The sequence below is a fragment of the Ovis canadensis genome, chromosome 8 (genome assembly GCF_042477335.2).
Source record: "Ovis canadensis isolate MfBH-ARS-UI-01 breed Bighorn chromosome 8, ARS-UI_OviCan_v2, whole genome shotgun sequence".
NCBI lineage: Eukaryota > Metazoa > Chordata > Mammalia > Artiodactyla > Bovidae > Ovis > Ovis canadensis.
Genome location: NC_091252.1, coordinates 74205864 through 74227660, shown reverse-complemented (window position 1 = coordinate 74227660; position 21797 = coordinate 74205864). Strand labels below are relative to the sequence as shown.

At 41.2% G+C, this 21797-nt stretch overlaps 1 protein-coding gene across 1 annotated transcript in view; it reads right to left on the bottom strand.

Moving 5' to 3' along the window:
- The window catches only part of ARFGEF3 (ARFGEF family member 3), a 177976-nt gene that overhangs the window by 4285 nt on the left and 151894 nt on the right, over positions 1–21797 (bottom strand). The window contains exons 26-33 of the mRNA XM_069598510.1: positions 20142–20286; positions 17170–17298; positions 15019–15195; positions 13370–13484; positions 12373–12475; positions 12071–12202; positions 9727–9848; positions 1556–2774 (exon numbers count right to left, since the gene is read on the bottom strand). Coding sequence (XP_069454611.1) covers positions 1556–2774; positions 9727–9848; positions 12071–12202; positions 12373–12475; positions 13370–13484; positions 15019–15195; positions 17170–17298; positions 20142–20286 — 2142 coding nt within the window. The remainder of the gene's footprint in view (positions 1–1555; positions 2775–9726; positions 9849–12070; positions 12203–12372; positions 12476–13369; positions 13485–15018; positions 15196–17169; positions 17299–20141; positions 20287–21797) is intronic.

Genomic DNA, 21797 nt, shown 5'->3' with positions numbered 1-21797 from the left:
AGAGGTCTTCCCTGGTAGCTCAGATGGTAAAGAGGAGATGGCAGTGCAGGAGACCCAGGTTTGACCCCTGCATCAGGAAGATTCCCTGGAGAAGGGAATGGCAACCCACTCCAGTATTCTGGCCAGGAGAATTCCATGGACAGAGGAGACTGTTGGGCTACAGTCCATGGGGTTGCAAAGAGTCAGACATAACTAAGTGACTAACACTTTCACTTTTTGCCTTAATTTAGGATAACTTCTAAAATTATGGGGCTTCCCCAATGGCTCAGCAGATAAAGAATCCTCCTACAATGCAGGAGACACAGGAGATGCAGGTTCAATTCCTGGGTCGGGAAGGTCCCTTGGAAAAAGAAAGGGCACCCTGCTCTAGCATTCTTGTCTATGGACAGAGAATCCTGGCGGGCTATAGTCCAAAAGGTCACAAAGAGTCAAACATGACTAAGCATACAGGCATAGCATAGCATCTAAAATAATAAGCAAATCTCCAAGACATGAAAAAGCAACTAACATTTGTTTGTCAAAAAGGTCATCTGTTAGAGAATAACCTTACATCTCAATCTGGATACTTTCTCAAACTTTGTCTAAGATAAATTTTGTGGATTCTGAATTAAGAAGTTTAAGTTCTATGTCTAAGATACATCAGTGCAAAAAAGTAGCTTGCAAGATACATAATAATTTCAAATTTATGTTCATTATAAGAAAACACTCCTGTATAGGCTTACAGAGTCCTGCCCAATTGCTCCTAATTTATTGTGCCTGCAACAGAAATCTACAATTTAAGATAAACATCCAGATTATTTCTAAAGGGCCCTGGATGAGTCTGCTGCTGCTGCTGCTAAGTTGCTTCAGTCGTGTCCGACTCTGTGCGACCCCATAGACGGCAGCCCATCAGGCTCCACCGTCCCTGGGATTCTCCAGGCAAGAACACTGGAGTGGGTTGCCGTCTAGATTCCTCTATTTCTCTTTTCCCATCCCCTCTTTTCTTAAATTGAACAAAATGGTGCCATTATTGTTTACTTCTCAAGCTCATTTTGGGGATGTACCATAGAATTACAATTATTAAATATATAAAAGAGTAGGAATACTCTGAAGAACGAGAATTTTGTACTCAGAATGGGCTAGAACAAGAATTCACTGGAATAACCACATAATGTGCACTTTGCCTTTTCCATTTACATAAGTTTTCCCAACTAGAGAACTGCTTCAGTGCTAACTTCAAAGGAGAAACAGGACTCGATGCCAGTTAAAGTCCATTCATTTTCTAAGCTTTGGAGTCATCTTACTTACACAGCCGGGGGCCAGGGGTGGGGGTGGGGGGGGGTGGGGTAGGGAGGAGGGGTCCTAATTCTGGATAGTATCTGTTATAACCCATAAAATGAATTTCTGAAATTATCTGAAAGTAAGATTTCAGTTTCACAAGGATATTCGGATGGATCTTGGAGGCTCGGGACGTCTGAGTACTCCCGGAGCGGGGACAGGTGGAACCCTGGTACCTACCCACCCTCCTGCATAGCCTGGCACAGCCCTTTGCATCCTTTGGTGAGCGGGGACACACCTGGATCTGGGCTTCTGCGTCCCTCGCGGAGACACTCCGGGAGCTGCCGGTGGAGCCGGAGCGGGGCCTCTTCTCCTGGCGCAGCAGTTCAGGGCCGGCGCTGAAAGAGTGCCGCATCTGCCCCTGGTCCATCAGGTGCTGGGGCCGCTGGAGCAGCGGGGAGCCTTGGCCCCTGGCGCCCAGCGCCTCTCCCTTCTTCTCCACCTTGATCTCTTTGGGGAAGACGGGCAGGTTGTGCTGCTGTTTCCTCTTCTTGTACTCGGTCATCAGCTTTGAGATGGTCTTGTCGGCTGCCATGGTATAGATTTTGTTGCCCGCGTTCTCCCACCACTCCTTCTTGCGGCTGGGATCCTTCTTCTCCACCTTGGGGCTCGGGGGCAGCAGCAGCAGCTCCCCGCTGGTCCCCCTCAGGCTCAGAGGCTCGCCCGCGTGATCCCGGGTCTGACTGCGGTCATCCTCGGAAGGCGTGTCTTTCCCTGAGAAGCCCCCGGTGGACGGGGTGGAGGACTCCGACTGGAAGGAGGGAAGGATGAAGAAAGGGTCGCTCTTGAAAACTGGGGCCTCCTCCATACTGCTTTCCAGGTCCAGGTGCATCTGGATGTAGTTGTTACACAGCTCCATGCACAGCTTGTGAAGCCTCTTGACCAGCCACACCCAGTCCGCGTTGCTGACGGGCTGGACGCTGAGTGAGGGTATCCGAGCCCTCCACTGCCTCTTCTCTTTGCCTCTCGGGGGGCTCACCTGGGCGGTCTCCTCAAAAATGTCTTCATCTTCTGATGAACACTGCTGGGACGAATCTGTGCTCCTCTCGTCGTCCTCAAAGAGGACCTTCTTGACTTGCTCAGCAGTGATGGTTTCTTGGTTGCTGAGAACAGCACAGACCAGCGCGTGGAAATAAATGTTGAAGCTCATGGCGGACTGGCGGTAGAGGTTGGCAGCGCCCCCTATGCCAGACACTTTCTTCAGCAGGCACTTCAGCCCGGGGCTGGTGTCAAACTCTCTGGCCGTCCTGTAGGAGTCCAGCAGGAGGTCAAAGATGACGGCCAGGTTCTGCATGGAGATGTATCTGAGGAAGCCAGCCAGCTTGGTTTCTGGCCCTTGGATCTTCTCCTCCCCAGGAGAGGGGCCTTTGACAAACTCTTCTAATAAGATATCATATAAGTTCTGGAGTAATACTTGATGGGATAGTAAACTCACCACAATTTCCCTGAAAGAAACACTTCAAATGAAAGGAAAAAAAAAAAAAAAGCATTGGTTAACAGCCTGCTGCCTTATATGAGTTACCTTAGAGCAAAACCAGAATGACTAGACAAAATTACAAACTACTTGTATTTTAATGTATTTCTTCAAAAAGCACAAATTTTTTGGATAACATTACAGGATGACAACTTTAATCATAAATAATAAAATTCCTGACCAAAAAAACTCTAGGAGCTGTAAAATTAATGTTATGATACTGAGTTAACAATTGTCAACAAGCCTTGGGAAACACAGTGACTTTATAAAAACTTTTTAACATAGGCACAATTACAGTATATAACCTGTTTTCTTTTGTAGTTATGAGTAGTAAACAAATCAAGAAAACAACAATTTCTGTTGAGTTATATTAATTTTAGGCTTCCCAGGTGGCGCCAGTGGTAAAGAGTCTGCCTGCCATTTCAGGAGATGCAAGAGACGTGGGTTTGATCCCTGGGTCCAGAAGAAGCCCTGAAGGAGAAAATGGTAACTAACTCCAGTATTCTTGGCTGGAGAATTCCATAGACAGGTGGGCTACAGTCCATGGGGTCGCAAAGAGTTGGACATGACTGAGCAACTAAGCGCACACACATACTAATTTTAATTGGCCTTTAGTCTACCCTTTGGCATTTTTCCTTAAACCCAAGGCTTTTATTATTTTTAAAGTATTGGCTGAGGAATTTTTAATAGAAAAATTATAATTAACATTATGCTTGGACCTTTGAGTTCATTTCTTTTCCTCAGTTTCACTTCTTCCTGCCTATCTATGAATGAAGTCTTTATTTCACTAAGATAGGGTTAAGAGCTTACAACCTCTATTATGCTACTTATCTAGGGAATTCCAAGAAATAGCTAATTGAAAGATTCCACAGTATTCTTTTCTCCAAAAGCATACTTTTATTTTGTTCAGGGATAGCCTCTGAAAGTACAAAGTTAGGATGTGATAGTGTGTTGTATAGCTCCTATGTTGGGTGAGTATATATTTACAATTGTTAGATCTTCACCGATCTGCTGATCATTATGTAGTATCCTTATTTGTCTCTTGTAATAGTCCTTATTTGAAAGTATTTTGTTTGATATGAATATTGCTACTCCAGCTTTCTTTTGACTTCCATCTGAGCGGAATACCTTATTCTATTCCCTCACTTTCAGTCTGTATGTGTCCCTGGATCTGAAATGGCTCTCTTGTAGACAGCATGTGTATAAGCCTTGTTTTTGTATCCATTCAACTAGACTATGTCTTTTGGTTGGAACATTTAAGGTAATTATATGTGTGTTCTGAGGCTTCCCAGTGGCTCAGCAGTAAAGAATCCTCCTGTGATGCAGGAGATGTGGGTTTGATCCCTGGGTTGGGGAGATCCTCTGGAGGAGGGCATGGCAACCCATTCTAGTATTCTTGCCTGGAGAATCCTATGGACAGAAGAGCCTGGCAGGCTACAGTCCATCGGGTCACGCAGAGTTGGACACAACTGAAGCGACTTAGTACTCACACATGTGTATGTTCTTAGTGCCATTTCATTAATTGTTTTGGATTTGTTTTTGTAGATCTTTTTTCTTCCTTTCCTCTTTTATCCTCATGATTTGATCATTTAATTTAGTATTGTGTTTGGATTCCTTTTTCTTTTTTGTGAGTGTATCTACTGTAGATTTTTGGTTTGCAGTTACCATGAGGTTTTGATACTGTAACAGTCTATACATAAATAGGATTGTTTTAAATTGCTGGTGTTTTTTTTTTAATGTTAATTTATTTACTTCTGTGCTGGGTCTTTCTTGCTTTGTGCAGGGTTCTTCCAGTTTTCAGTGATCTATGGCTACTCTCTAGTCACGGTGCATAGGCTTCTCACTGAAGGGGCTTCTCTCGTGGCAGAGCACAGGATCTAGGTGGGCAGGCTTAGTTGTGGAACATGGGTCCAGTATCTGCCCACACCAGGGATCGAACCTGTGTCCCCTGCCCTGGCAGGCGGATTCATCAGGGAAGTCCCTGCTGGTGTTTTAGTTTTGAATGCATTTCCAGTTATCTTGCATTTGTGCTCTCCTGTTCTCATGACTGCTGACTTCAATATCATATTTGTGTGTGGATGATTTCCTACCTTTACTGCATGTTTGCCTTTACCCGTGAGCATTTCCATTCGTAATTTTCTTATTTCTAGCTACAGAAGTTCCTTCAGCATTTGCTGCTAAGCTGGAGTCTTCCTCGAGGGCTCACACCAACGAGTACGCCCCCAGAATAACTGCCACAAGTGTTCATGTCGAGCCACACCTGCCCCTCGACTGCCTTCACAGGAGATGCTCCAATAGGTAAGTGTGGCCCTCTCTCTTATGAGGTCATTGCTTTTTTCCTTGGTTGCTATGCACTTGAGGCCCTGTGTGTACCCTCTGAGAGTGGAGTTTCTGTTTTCCTGAGTCTGGTGGAATTCCTGCAACCAATCCCACTTGTTTTCAAGACCACATTCTCTGGGGCCTCACTAGCTCATCTTTCTGTTGCCAGACCCCCAAGCTGGGGAGCCTGATGTGGGGCTCAGAACTTTTACTCCTGTGGGAGAACTTCTGTGGTATAACTGTTTTCCATTCCAGTTTGTAGGTTGCCCATCTGGTGTGTATGGGATTTGATTTTATCATGATTGTGTCCCTCCTACTGTCTTCTTGTGGCTTATTTGTCTTTGGTCACAGGGTATCTTTCTTGGCAGGTTGTGTTTTTTTTTTTGTCCATGATTATTCAGCAGTTAGTGCTTGAGGTTAGTGCAAATTAGTGCACAGTCAGTGCAAGTGATTTGGGTTTCTGGAAGAAGAGGTGTGCTCACGTCCTTCTGCTCTGCCATCTTCAAACCCAAAGTTTTAGAATCTTATTGGTTTGTAGGTAGCAAACCAGTTTTCCAGGACCAAAAATGTTCATGCTTTAGATACATACATATAAAAGCTTTATTTCTTCCAGTGTGTGACAGAAGAGATCCAAACATTGAAAAGGGTTAACTTTAGAAGTATTATAGGGCTAACATTTTCAAAGAAAGAAATTGATAATTTAATTTGCAGCATTCTAAAGCAAACCTAGAAGAGAAAGCATTTGCTCAGAACAGGCTAATTCCTTCCTTGGATCCTTTTCTGTCAGCAATGACGTGGAACTCTGTGGGCCTTGGATGTGCACTTGGGGGAAGTGGGAGAGAGTGAATACTCTCTAGATATCGGACCAGATCTCCCGGTTGAAAAGCAGATGCAACTCACCAGTCATGACAATTTCCTAATCAGGGCAAAGACCTGATAAAGCGACATTACAAGTGAATGCTCAAATACGTGGTGATTCAGCCCCTTTTGTTTGGTTGGATTCCTGTACTAAGAAAATATCTTAATTGATCAACATGGCTTTGGGTTTATGGTTTCTCATTCTTTTCATTGCTCTTAGAATTTCATGAAAATAGCTTAGATTATGTTGCAAACTAATTCTCATAACTGGATAAAGACAAAATTATAACTCATTCATACTGTAAATCTGTTCATATTTTTTGCTTTATTCTTTTTAAAGTTTTATTGGAGTACAGTTGATTTAAAATGTTGTGTTGGTTTCAGGTGTATAGCCAAGTGCATCAGTTATATCTAAAAAAGAGTGGATTTAAGTATTCTTTTTCCACATAGGTCATTAGAGTATTGAGTAGAGTTGTGCTATACAGTAGTGCATATATGTTAATACCAATCTCCCCATTTATACCTTCCCCCCGGTAACCATAAGTTTGTTTTCTACATCTGTGACTCTTCCTGTTTTGTAAATAAGTTCATTTGTGCCATTGTTTTTTAGACCATGAATTTAAAAATTACTTTTATAACTATCAGGAAAAATATTTTAACTAGCAAAGAAGGAAAAAAACCCTCCCATACATTTTTGAAAGGCTGACTTTGCCCTTTGCATAGTGGTATCTCAGAGACAACATTGTACTTTCAGCAAAAATGGAATAAGTTCAAAGAACTCACACAACCCCTTCTAACAAATCACTTAGGCAACTTTTTTTGTGGTAAAATGCATATAACCTAAAGTTACTATTTTAACTGTTTTTAAAAGTTGAATTCATGGGCATTAAGTACACACACAATGTTGTGTAATCATCACCACTATCTATTTCTACATCATTTTTCATCATCCCAAACAAACTCTGAACCCATTAAAAAATAATCCCCCAGTCCCTCTCAACTTCCCTGCCACAGAAGTAACTTTTGGGAAGTTATCAGGCGACCTGAATATGTACTCTTCTGAAGCAGTAGCTGTGAAGGCTACCAGTTTGGTCTAGTGCTTCAGGTCTGCAACTGTAGGACCCTAAGAAGGGAAATCCTGTCACTTATCTGGCCTCCCCACTGCCCCATAAATCTTCAAGGGGCCAGGCAGTGGCTTATTCATCTTCTTGTTCCAGGGCAAGTATATGGTGAGAGAAACACTCAAACAAAATAAGAAAAACCAGGTTAGTGCTGAGTGTAGGCGCCCGGAGGAAAGAGTCTCCAGGAGCAATGGCTCCCACACTTCAGCCCCTTTCCACTGGCAGCCTGGACTCCTAAAGTAAGACGCATACCCAGGGAGTGTGTGTGTGTGTGACTTCTGAAGGTATAAGCAGCCTAGCTCAGGAGAATATTACCTATTACCTGAGAAATGCAAAGCCTTTTACCAGCAAATGCCTAAAGAGAGAGTTGATCAAAGCCCTGTCAAAGCATCCTGTCAACCAAGGTATTTCCTTTGATACTTTAAGATATAAATTTCTAACTGAACATGTTAAAAAGGACAGAGAATCCCCCTCAGGTTTAAGCCTCATAATGCAGCAATAAGAAAGCAATGGGGAAGCAGCAGTAATACCGAAGAGATCAAACTTTCAGAAAAGTATTAAACAGTGAAATAACTCTCTAGATCTGCAACTCTTCATCATCATCTGTGCTGACAGGAGACCAGACAGATCTGGAGCAAACAAAAGTCAACAGGTAATTTTTATCCAGCACACCCTTTATGACGGGAACCTTGAAGTGGAGAAACTTACACCTTCCCTTCCTGCTTCTGATGGAAGGTGTACAGGCAAGCAAGCCTCCCGACAGGGTAATTCGGAGTGAACTGCTTAACAAGCGGCTGACTTAAAACATGCTAATGTCAGTAGCAGAGATAAACAGATTCACAGTTAAAAGTACATCATAAAGCTCAAACTAAGATTATGGGGCTTATTTAAATGTCATGGGGTTGTCAATGTCAAAAATGACTTAAAAATGAAACCCAAATTTCTCTTAAATGTTACAGTCTGGTTTTAGTTTGTCTATTTTTTTTTCTCCCATGGATGATTTCGATGTGGACCTCTTAGGAGGCACCTAATCATCAGAAACACAAACTTTTCTTACATCTAACTCATTGTTTACTACCTTCTATGCTAAGAATTGCCCCTGTGAGTGAGTCCAGTCCAACAATGCAAAATATTCAAAGAATTTTAGAGAATGTTTTTAGGCATAGTGGTCTCTACTAAAGAATTTAATACACTTTTCCTGTTTTGCTGAAATTTCATTGAGGGGGTAATTGTCTATTAAATCTTAACCTGTTAAAGCCTTTAAACCAATAACACAGCAATATTAGGTGATCCTGTTTTTTTCTATGTTTTATTTATAATGTGAATTCAGCTTATTCCTTTTCTCTCCTTTTTCTCCTACTTTTACTTCAAAAATTATTTTAGCAGGAATAATTGACTAAAGGGACTAGAAATATTAAAAAAGAACTAAATTTTAAAAGTAGATCAAGGCCTAAAGATGTGGAAAGGAGTGTACAGCCACTGGTATGTAGAACAGTGACCTGCAGTGGAGGGAAGCAGGCACAGAATCAGGGAGCACATGGGATATTGGTAAAGTTCTACATCTGAAGTTCAATGGCCGGTTCATTAGTTATCTCACTTTTTATTCTTGGTCTACAACTTGGAACCTTCCACATAGTCTTTTGTATGTATCATACATGCTTGACTAAAAAATCAGTACCTAGAAATTTTACCCAAATTAGGCGTATTAACCAAACTGCTATATTAACTGCTGTAACTTTTGAAAAAAATCACACTCTTTCCCTTAAATGGGAAAGGATACATGTACTGCACTTGGCCAGACCTGGATTTGATTTTGGGTCCCCTGCTCCGCAGTCTCCCTGAATGTTTCCTCATGCACAGGTGGATTAGTGTGTCAGAAGTTTAAAAATGGAAAATTTCAGTCATTGGCTTCATCCTGAACTCTAGGAACGATGGTTTTTAGGCAGGATGACGGTATTTAAAAAGGCAAGTTTCTTGTGGCACACACAGATCTTTCTCTATCCTAACAACTGTACTGCTCATGAGAAATATTTCTCACTGAAATAGTATGGATCAGGCCTCAAATTACTTTTTAAAAAAGGATTATTAAAAAAAAACCAGCCACAAAAAGCAGGGAAAAAAAGGATTATAATATGTACGATGCTATAGTTAAACTGAGTTGTATCCTCCCCCAATTCATAGAAGACCTAACATCACAGAACATGTACTTGGAAAAAGGATATTTAAAGAAGCAATTAGGTTAAACTGAGGGCATTAGTATGGACCCTAATCCAAATGACTGGTGTCCTTATAGGGAGGAGGAAATTGGGACACAGACACAGAGGAGAGACCACGGGAAGGCACAGGGAGCAGGCATTCATCTCGAAGTCAAGGAGGGAGACCTCCAAAGAGACCAGAACTATGAGAAATTAAATTTCTATTGTTTAAGCCACCCGGTACTTTGTTATGGCAGTCCTAGCAAGCTAAGACATGTGAAATGTGGGAAATTAACAGTTTCGTATGAAAACCTTTGCTAAGTGATTCCACAGTTGTTTTCAGCATTCTCGGCTGAAGACTGAATTACAGTGAACAAGAGCTGGGGATAAGTGAACCTTCCTGTTGGTATGTGCCCTCCCTGTTGAAGTTTAAGCTGCTTACCTTTTCTTGGTGTGTCCATTTGGCTTCTCATCAGGAGGCAGTTCAATAATGAGCTGACAGGACTGAGCATGATCGAAGTTGTTTGGAGTCTTTGGTGAGCACTGGGTATCCAACATAAATACCTGCACAGGTAGAGAAAGATACAGTTCAGAGTGCCACCATCCTTGACCTGCCTCTACCAGGGATCAGCTGGATGGACGACCCTCGGCTAGAGGCGTCCTCTTTCTACTCAATTTCTCACCTCTAAAATGAGGTCAGTGATGGTTTCCTACTTGGTATATTTGTTGAGTTAAATGAATTAATACGTGTATTAACGCATGCAGAGCACTAGAAGAGTAAATATTCAATAAATGTTAGCTGCTGGCACTAATAGTAATAACACTACTGCTTCTACCACGTGACAAGCCATTACATTCCGAACAGCAAGGACTGACATTTAATATTAATTAAGAGTAAATAAAAAGGGGCTATGTTTGTGAGAGATCTTCTCTGATTTAGAGGTCTGTTTGGTACATCTATCCTATGCAGGAATGGGAAATTAATTGGGACCTCTCCTTTCAGGACAGTGATGTGGCCATGTTACTCTATTAGACACTGGAAGAAGTGACTTAGAAAATAGTAACCACTGCTTGGATTCTGATCTAAATGATTTCATTTGATGTTATTTAATCCACTTTCACGACTTACCTTTGAAAATGAGTGTTTTTAAAGAACTTTCTCTTTCCAAATTTTGTTGGTGGTGGTTTAGTCGCTAAGTCATGTCCAACTCTTGTGACCCCATGGACTGTAGCCCCCAAGGCTCCTCTGTCCATGGGATTTTCCAGGCAAGAATACTAGAGTGGGTTGCCATTTCCTTCTCCAGGGGATCTTCTGGCCCCAGGAATTGAAACCGGGTCTCCTGCATTGCAGGCAGATTCTTTACCGAGCTATGAGGGAAGCCCCAAATTTTGTTAAATTATCATAATTGAATATGGGGTTACCTGAAGAGTGAATATGGGAGGAAGGTTTATGACAGAAGAAGAAAGAAATATTAGGAAATGAAAGATTCACTAGCTGCTCTCCTCCATTAATAATCTATTTCAGAACAGCATTCCATTTTCTTGCTATGTGGTAAGATGTGGTTGAAAAGACTATTGGAGTCACATGGGAAAATTCCCCATCTAGCCAGCCGGGATGGTTTCCTACTTGGAGAAACCACCCCTCTGGAGGCCCACCCTCTTGCCTTCCCTTATGGTTCCTGGTCAGACTCACTGCTGAGGGGAGGGATGTGCTCAGCAGATGAAAGCGAAGCTGAAGGTGGGAGGTTTTTGTCCCATGCGCTGAGCTGAGCTGAGGAGAAGACAGATTTGACGAGAGACTTCTCCACTGACAATGTGAACGTGACTGAGTTCTTTACATTGATTGATAGTCAGGGCATCCTGGGTTATCAGTGTGCTGAGGGGAGATTCTCTTAAGAAGTTAAATAGATGTTGTAGAGAAAGGGAACTTTTGAAGATAAACCCCAACTCACTTCATTTTCCTAGTGCATATGCATTTATAAAAACTGCTTAATATTTTAAACACTCGTATATATAAATTATCTTCTGCACAGGAAAACACAATTCAAATATGTCTATTGCTAATTCATGATAGAATTTAGCCAATCAATAGTGGTTTGGAATTTAGTCCATTTTCATTCTTCTCTATTATGAATAGAACTGTTATGAATATACATGAATTAATGTACACTACTGATGAAAGCCCCCCTGCTCCAGGACTGCCAAGAAAAATATACAGAATATATTCTCTGCTCCTGGGCTTGGCTTACAACCAATATTTATGAATTCTGCCATGTGTTAGGAAGAAAAAGTCACTTGTGCATGGTGATTCCTGCATGGACAAGTACATTTTAATTTTACTGAGTTGTTAACATTCAACTCAAATTTATTAAGCAACTTGTAAATGTTAAGCTCTATGCTCCTTATGGGAGATACAGGAAAAAACAAACAAGTTTGCCCTCCTAACTTAAGCACTCATAGTTGAGGATTAACAATAATATTGCAGTAAATATTTAAAAGGAAGGCAAGCAAATTATATATGGAGTGCAGTGTCCAGGTGGAAAAGGACCCCATGTGATCAGGACGCTGGAGGATGTCACAAGCTAGAGATGGTGAGAGGACCTTAATGCTGTTGATTGGGTTCAAGTTGTTTCTAGTGAAGATCAGCACTGCTCAGAGGTCAGAGCCAGAAGGTTTATGTCCCCAAGGGAAAGAAAGGCAGTTTGGTGATACACAGCCTTTGAGAAGGACCTCCAACAGCATCTCCAGCTTCCTGAGCCCCAGAGATCAAAATCCCCCGCCCTTACCTGCTGAGCCATGGCTCGGATGCGCCAGTACTCGGCCTCGGCACTTGGGGAGGTGGACGGGGCGGCCACCCTCACCTGGCAGCCCTCCCCGCTGAAGCTCTCGGTGCCACTGTGGAAGCAGCCCAGCAGGTCCTAGGGAGCAACACAGTGGTCGTTTGCTGGGTGCGCACGGCTCCAGGCCCTGTTGTAGATCTGACACTGCCACAGAGTCTGGGACAGAGTCCTGCCATGCCTGCCTCGTTCTCACCCATTGAGACCGCCTCCTAGGAGGCAGGTGCCCTGCTCTCTCCTGAGTGGCTCACCTTCACCGGCTTGAGCGTGGCCGAGAAGGCGTCCTGCAGGGCACAGCAGGCCAGCCTCCACATCTCCTCCGTGAACACGGGGCCCGCTGTCACGAGGACGTACCTGCCGGGAGGAACAACTCTTGCATTCAGCCATTTTAATGTCAAGAAAAGTAGGTCCTTCCCAGCGAGCTCCTAGATTTAGCCTACAGTTTCCCTATAAGACTTGCGATTTTTTGTCTTTGTGTTTTGGACTCTCTGCCCATCTCGTATGCCATTGTCCCACTATTTCCTAACCTGCTGCTGCTGCTAAGTCACTTCAGTTGTGTCTGACTCTGTGTGACCCCATAGACAGCAGCACCCGAGGCTCCGCCGACCCTGGGATTCTCCAGGCAAGATGCTGGATATAAAAATGGACCCCCATTACAAACAGGCCAATGTTTAAACTTTAGGTTCGCATGTAAGACTCTGTGTGTGTATATATATATATTTTCTATACCAATTTCCCCATTCTAGGCCTGTTTTCCACTGCTCCTCTACACACAGCGGAACAAAACCCCCTTGTCACTTGTAATTCTTACCTCTATGTATTTGTTCATGCTATTCCTCTGCTTACAAAGTCACCACCTATCAGAAGCTTACCCACCTTGGGAGCGCTGACCAAGTATCATTACCTCAGAAAGCTCCTGGCAACCGCCCTGCTCCCCAGGCTTCTTGTCCTTTCATTGCCTTTCCAGTTCCCCCTCACTGTTATCACTCTCCCCATGACTCTGCCTGTTCTGTCCTTTAGAACAGGTTATATGCTCCCTAAGGGTAGGTACCTTGGTCACATCACTTTCTGGACAGTAGAGTACCCTGTTTAATGACTTCCACAATATATATTTGCCAGTTGAATGAAATGAAGAATTAGTAGCATAGTCATTTTTATATATAAAAAGTAGATTGCTACCACAAAAGAATTTAATTTCCCTGGACTTCATAATAAAAACTGTAGAGAGTTAGGAAACCTTCTTCTCACCGAATACAGGAGCAGCCTACTCGGGAGATGGTTTCCGTGGGCTTGGCTACACATGCTACCAGTAGCTCGAAGAGGTCCTTCAGCATGGTGTTAATCATGCTCTCATACCTGATGTCTACAGGGAAATCAAAGTGAGACTGCATTCAATGGAACTGCAAAGGAATGGGCTGAATGGCAAAAGAGGGAAGGCTGAGTGTGAAAAACATACAGAAATATCAAGAAAATAGAACAATGAGAAAAATGGCCATAACAACCAAAATAAAACACCCATTACAACACAAAGTTTCTTGGATTTTTATCTAATCTTGGCTTGTTCCATCTGTTTCTGGATATATCAAGATGAAATGCATGAGGCTGACTTTTCAAAGTATATAATTCATCTACTTAAGCAGAATAGAACATATACTCTTATATAGATTGAATACTAACTAGTAAAATATGTTAATTCTTAAAGGGAAAGATAAACATTCCTTCCTGCTGCTAGCTGACTTATTAATATATTTAATTAAATGCTCTTAGTAAACCAAATATCTTGTATTAACTACCACTTCTTGAACCTTTCAGTTTGGCTTCAGTCTGCATATTGTCCCCAGACTAAAGAAAACAAAACCTTCCAAAATCACATTCTGTTTTCCACGAAGTCTTTGCGATGCAACACAACCAATTCTCAGTAGAATCTGCAAGGATCCTGAGCTGTCAAAGCCCTGAGCTGGACAGAAACACTACCCCTAGGGATGTGGTTAGTGGCTGCGTGTTTCTCTTCTTTTTCAATTGGTGTGTTTTGTGCTTAGTAGAGACCCCATTTCTTATCTTTGCTTTCTGACCCTCCTTTGGGGTCAAGTCCTCATGAGTTTCTCTAACCTTGCCTCTTCCTTTATACAATTCTATACAACACCTTTCCCCTATAACCTCTAGAGTGAGTAGCAAGATTTCTCCTGTTCCCACATTTCCAGGTCTTTCCAAGGCAAGAATCATGAACAAGAATCCATATTTCACAAATATTACTCCATCGGTACAACAGCTGACAGATTTCTCCTGCCTCTAGCTCCCTCTCCATCTGCTGACTTCGGCATATTATCCACCCTACACTTCCAAATCTTTTCCAAAGTGCCACAGACATTAAGACTTCTCTCTTCACCCCTGGGTTACTTATCTGTTAAGTAACTTCCTGCCCATAATTTGAGCCTTTCCTAAAACCCCTCCCCAGATGCAACAGGATAATGGAATATATCCTTCCCTTACCCCCAGGCTATAAATATATTTCAATTTCTTACATATCAATACTGGAACTAGCCTTCCCTCTTCTAATGCATAGATATCCTAGACCTTGTTAGGTGTTTTATCTTTTGCGTGTGTGCTAAATTGTGTCCAACTCTTTGTGACTCCATGGACTGCTCAGCTCCTCTGACCGAGGAGGACAGGTAAGAATACTGGAATGGATTGCCATGCCTTCCTCCAGAGGATCTTCCCAATCCAGGGATTGAACCTGTGTTTCATGTCTCCTGTATAAGGCTGGCAATGACCATGTAATTCTGTCTTAATAATTTCCAGGACTAAAATCACACACTGGTCTTTACTAGGCACTTTTAGACAACAATGCTGTCTATTAAATGACAACTCAGTATGCGCTGCTCTGGTACCACAGATACCTGAGTGGATAAAGCTCTGAATGTGCTCCACCACCAGCTCACAGGACAGACCAATGGCATGCTTGAAGTTAGCCGAGGCAATGTCCCAGTAAGAATGGTCTTTATGGCTACGGCGAAGCCAAAGAGACATCACAGGAAGGAGAAGGTGAACAACTGCATAGATGCCAAACCCTGGTCCTGAAAAAGAAAAGCCAGTGTCAGAACTGTGATCTTAGCACCTCCCCTGCAATAAAAGGGAAGCTCTCTGCCATCTCACGGCCCTGCCTATCTCTTTTGAAGGAGCTCCCCATTGTCTGAGAAGGATCAGGGAAAAGGAATTTACCACTGACTGGGGAATATAGGGTCTTCGGTGACATTTTTCTTTTCTGTTTCTGCATGATTTTAATTACACAAGGAATACACAAATATACTCACTACAAATTCAAATAATGCTGATAAAGCTAAAGCATCACTTATCAATTCCTTAATCCCCAGACATAAACATACAATACACATGCATATGGTTTGTACCCTTTAAACTGTAAGTACATATATATATATGAAAAGAGGAATATCGTTTTATTACTTTTTATAAATGGGATATTGTAAACCTTGGTCTGTATGATTATTTTGCCCTTAACAGTATGTGTTAGAGATCATTCTTTGTCAGCAGATTTAGATATTCCTTATTTTTATTACTACATTCTGTTGTAAATTACTCAAACTGTATATGCATTAGTTTACTTATCCATTCCCTTACTAATGGACATTTAAGAGGTTTCTATATTTTGCTTTACGAACAATGCCATAGTAAGAATCTTTGTGGAAATGTTGATAGATTTTTAAAATTCTGATTACAAAAGCAAGGTATGCTTTTTATCATAAATACAGAAAACATGAGAATATAAAGGAGGAAAATATTTTGATGTGTTTCCTTCTAGTACTTTTTGAATGTATTATGTTTGGGTATCTATTTATAAATGCTTCTCATAAAGTTGAGATTGTGCTACACACTATATATATATTTTAACATAGTGCCTTATAAGTAATTATTCATGTCATTAAATACTATTCACAAATATTCATTTTAATGCTTATAGAATGTTACATGCTTTTACCGTAATTAACCCATTTATGTTGTTCATAATTATTTTGGTATTCAAGATGCTTCAGCAATTTTCATTATGTATATAGATTTTTATCTTCATTACTATTAATTCCCTCTTAATAGATTTCTAGAAGTAGAATTATTAGGCTGCTTTACCCACACTTAGAAGAAAATGGCACTGGCCAATAAAATAGATTTCAAATAATGCCATATAATTCATTCTATAAAATATCTGCTTATTCTTAGATAGAAAATCTTTAACTTTTTAATGCATAGGAGTAGTCATAATGTTTTTCTCAGAAATAATTCTGATATAAACTTTGTTAATGGATCTTAAAATAGTATCAATTATCAAGTGGTCATCAATTTATGTTGAATACAAAGCTCCTCATTACTATGGAATTAAACTGGTAGTTTCATTTGTGGTTCTAATTCTATTAGTGAAAACTTAAATTTCTATAAAAGATTTCTTTGATCTTGGGAAAATTTGGCTGATTCAATGTGCATGCTAGCCCTAACTAACTCATTACAAGAAATAAATTCCCAAGGGCCACTTTCTCCCTGTACTATCAGGGTAATCACTAGATGTCTTTCCCTAAATCTAATCATCAATTCCCCTTATACAATTAAGATATTGCTATCTATATTATATATACATTTGAGTGGCTGGCTCACATCAGTGGTAGATCTGGTGAGCCTTACTGATGCCCTGGGGCTAAGAGTATGTGTGACCCAGGCAAAGAGGAAGGCTGGAACCATGGAACAGAGAAAGCCAGCTGGCTTAAGGGGACACTGATACCAGAGCTTTGGCCTGAATATTGTGGGGTTTAACACATTCAATTAACTGGCCAGCACCCATTATTTATAAATGACCTGGTAGGAAACCCAAAAACAGTACGAGGGCATGTCTTAAAAGTCACTGAGTCACAGCCATTAAAAATATATGTATTGAGCATCTGTTATGCTGTCTAGCGTTACAGCAGTGAAATAGACACAGAAATACCTTCCTGGAAAGAGCTATATCTATAAAAATGCCCCGAACAGACAGACATAGAAATACTTACCAGGTGTTTTGGTAACATCTCTCAACAGCTCAAAGAGCAAATCCAAAGTGGGGGGTTGGTGCTGACGTGGACAGTTGGACACAGCTGCTGTGAGCTGCTCCAAGAGGATGATCCAGACTTCTATCAGACCTGGAAGACAAAAGCAGACCTCTGTGAAATTCAGTCGAGCAATGCATAATCATCACAAGATCACAGTGAACACTATATGCAAAAGGCTTCTGTAAACTGCCAAGCTATAGGGACGTAAGCCGTCACCTCATAAGGCAACCTTCAGTGCCTATAAATATGGACAAATTGATTTCCTATTCTGACAAAATCAAAGGAAAAGAAATACTGTTCACATTTCTTCCTTATTCCTCTTCAGGAAGAAGGTGATGTGGTATGTAAGTTCTACTAAATGAAATAATTACATTTGTTGGCAGCTGGGAGTTGGTGATGGACAGGGAGGCCTGGCGTGCTGCGATTCATGGGGTCGCAAAGAGTCGGACATGACTGAGCGACTGAACTGAACTGAATGATACAAGTGATGCATCCTTTTAATTCCATCACCTTAATCCTTTAAAAATTTATTATAGATAGATGTATAAACAAAAAGTTGCCATTTTAATATGTGCAATTCAGTGGTATTACTGCAACCATCATTACCATTAATTTCCAAAACTTTTTCATTACTTCAGTAACTGGTAACAATAACTCTGCATTTTCACTCCAGCCCCTGGTAACCTGTGTCTGGCTTATTTTGCTTAGGATAATGTATTCAAGGTACACCCATGTTGTAGCATGCAGTATAATCTCATTACTTTTTAATGGATGAATTGTATTCCATTGTATGTATATACCACATTTTGTTTGTTGAGGTACAAAAGTGTCTAGAGTAGACTATACAAAACAGCTCATTCTACATTTTGTTTTAATACTTCTAATTGTTCAGCAAAAGAAAACTATGAGAAGATGCAGTTTTTAAATATTCCCACTAAAAATAACTACTTCCCTAATTTTGAATATCCCTGTTAATAGGATGCAAAACCTAAGTCATGGACAATAAAAAACTAGGTGATAAAAAATTCTCATGAACCTCAAAATATAAGCGGGGTGGACAAACTAATTAATAGGTTATACAGAGGACAGAAAAATATGTTAAACATTACTATGAGGGGTGCAACCAATAAAATCCAAGAGGAAAACTCTACAGGACAAAAACCTCCTTCAACAAGTAAATTTGAAGAGGAAGATCTATAGATTGACAAGGATTTAAGAGATGGAGCAGACAAGCATGTAATGTAGAGCTCACGTGAATTATGAAAATTAACTGATATATTTAAGAAAACTGGCAAATTGGTTGGGTGATGGGTATATGAAGGTTCCTTATACCATCCTGTCCAGTTTTATATGTGTTTGAAATTTCCATAGGAAAATGGAAAAGCAGTTATTTGCCTTCAGAAACAGGAATAATATCTAAACATATCAATGATAAGGAGTAATTTTTAACACAAACTTAAAGCTTTTATTCTTTTCTCTGATATGTTACATATATAACTTTAAAGCCCTTAATGAATTTATACTGTTGGAAACCTTAGATTGGTGCTTGGCTGAACTTGATCTATTTTCTTGGGTGGGTGGCCTAGAATAAAAAAAGATTAGCAATTTGCAAAAATGGGAAGGGAATGCTCAGTGTTACTTGTACAAATGGTTTACAACTGTTTTAAAGACTGTATTATAGACAGGCAACATAAGCTTTTAATTTTCTGGGTTGGAGGTTTAAGATGCTAAGTAAAAATTCTTACCTAATCATTGAAGTGAAACCTCTATCAGGCAACACCTAGCCACTTTCCAACATCTACTTGTTTTCTACATTAGATATTTATTTGCTGCTATAATTTTCCTAACAACTAGTCTGAAATTGTAAGGTTTTGCTGTTAATGATCCCTATGCAAAACTGGAAAATTTCTAGACATCCCCATAAATGAATTTGTATCTGAAAAATAAAACAGAAGAATTAAAAACAGAAAGTAAATTGAAAAAATCTTTCCCCAAAAGTCCTTTTACAAGGGTTTGAAACACCTATGCCCAGATATTAGATCCCTAGAAGGATATCATTTCCATTTTTAGGTATAGAAACAGGACAGAGTAATCTGGATTAGAAGATAGTAAAAGTGAACAAGAGTGAACCAATCTGAAAATTATCCAGTTACTAGTTTGAACTGGAATTCACAGGAAATTACACAGGAAATAATTTGAAACATTCTTTAAACTTATTCTTTTAATGAGTCTCCAGCTTCACCCAGTCATAAACTGATTCTCTCTTCTGTAATGGCTTAATTTCCCCAGTCTCTAACCAAATAGTCCTATAGGAAGTAATTATATAATGACTGTTTCCTAGAAGGAATTAAAGACAATTACCAGTCATTTTAAGTACCAATGCACCAAATGCAACCACAACCCAATTTGCTAAATTCCAGAGAATTTGGAGTTAGAAATTTTATTCAGCGGAGTCTGCAAATCTACACTGGTTTTAGATGGAGGTAGCCATCTAAAAGGAGGGCTTCCGTGATGGCTCAGACAGTAAAGAATCTGCGTGCAAAGAAGGAGACCTGGGTTCGATCCCTGGCTCAGGAAGATCCCCTGGAGAAGGGAATGGCATCCCACTGCAGTATTCTTTCCTGGAGAATCCCATGGACAGAGGAGCCTGGTGGGCTATAGTCTATGGGATCACAAAGAGTCAGACATGACTGAGCAACTAATACACACACACACACACACACATCCATCTAAAAAGGATGGGTTTGGAGACCTTGATTGTAAAATGTTTTTGAGGAGTCCATGGAAACTTTAGGTAGGCTTGTTCTGTTAGAATTATAAATAATAACAATGTAAGTGGATGGTCATTTATGATCTATGAGCTACTGAATTCTTGACTTCAGCTTTTGGGAATACAAACATAGCAAAAACCCAGTATAGCTCAATTAACTTACCAGTGTCATCATCAAAGTCAGACAAGACTGACTCAATTCCATCCTCACTGCTCACTGACTGCTCCTGAAGTCTTCGGGGCAAGCTAGCAAGTCGCCCACTAAGGAATATTGGCTTCAAGGGCATTTTGTAGATTTTGGCCAACAACTAAATAAAAAAACACCAAATTGCAATTATATACTGGAAAAAGCTACACTCTATTACATCACAACAAAACTATACACAGGTAAGAAAAGGTGGAGAGATAACCAGAAAAGTTCCCAGTCTAGGAAAGTTTTAAACTTGGCTGTGTTGGAAAGCATAAGGCAGCTTACAAGAGCCATTGATCCTGTAAAGCAGATAAAATAAGAGTCAATGGTAACAAAAAGCTAGAAGATTCTGTGGATACCTTTTCAGTATCTCAATGGCATAGGAGTTTTATAGACTCCTATAAACCTGTGAAGGGAACCCTGAAACATGTTAAGAATTTTTGCCTGTGGGTGAGTTGTTCTATGGGGAGCACTGAGAAGAGAGTCTGTAGGCAAATAAGCTATTGGACTCTTATCCCCCTTCCCCCGACTCAACATCAAGGAAATACGGGGCACCTGAGGATGGAGGGATCTGAGGAGAGGGTGGGCAAGATGAAGGCATGAGAAGCAGAGCTAATGGCTGCCCTGGGCCCTTCATTCCTGTCACTATCATCCTGACTCTGCAGCTGTCACTGGGACAAGAAACTCTGTACTTCACAAATTAGAATTGTGCCTGTACTATTTTAGAAATTAGGGAAATAGCTGTGAGCGAGACAACAGAAATCTAGCCGTGTGTGTCTTACAGACTTACTCCTTTTACAGATAATATTTCTGACAGAAAGGTTATAGGAAAAATTAGACAGGGGGCTCCTAGAAAGGGTGACCAGATGGGTGGGGGATGTAGGCAGAAAGTAGGTAGATACTTAAGCCCTGGTCTCTCTGAGGAGGTGAGGTCTCAGATGAGATTGAACGATTAGGAGTATCGTCCATACAGAGATCCGCGGAGAGAAAATTCCAGGCAGAGGGAACAGCAGTGGCCCCGAGCACTAACAAGTCAGGAATGTCTGAGGGTGAGAAAGGGAGCGTGGCTGTGCACAGAGAGAAGGAAGGAGCTGAGGGGTAGGGGCGCGAGGTCAGGTCACATGGGCCTTATGGAAGCATATGGAGGGGGAAGTCAGGGTGGCGCATCCTTTCTGAAGCACTGGGGCTTAATGCTGTCAAGCCCATCGCCAAGGGAGGGGTTACAGACAGACAGGAGGCGGCCAGGGGACACCCCTGAGAAGACAGGAGAAGCGCTATGGCCAGAGGGTGTCACCGAAGCCTTGAGGAGGAAGGGCTTTGGGGGAGGAGCATCAGATTGTTCCCCTGGCCTGTGACACAGATATGAACTGGGCTTGGCACAAGGAAGGTCACTGCTCACATTGGCGAGTGATGTTTCACTGGGTTTCTTCACTAGATCCTGACTGCATACCCCTCTCTTACTTTCTTTATGGCTCTCTTCACTGTGTGCAGCCTAGTGTCCAGGCTTCGGTCTCATCAGGAAGATTTCCTATGGCCTCAGCCTGACAGACAGAGATGATGGTAGTTCTTTCATCAGGTATAAATGAGAAGTTTCAGAGACCTCAAAACTCAGCTGTGCATTCTAGTATA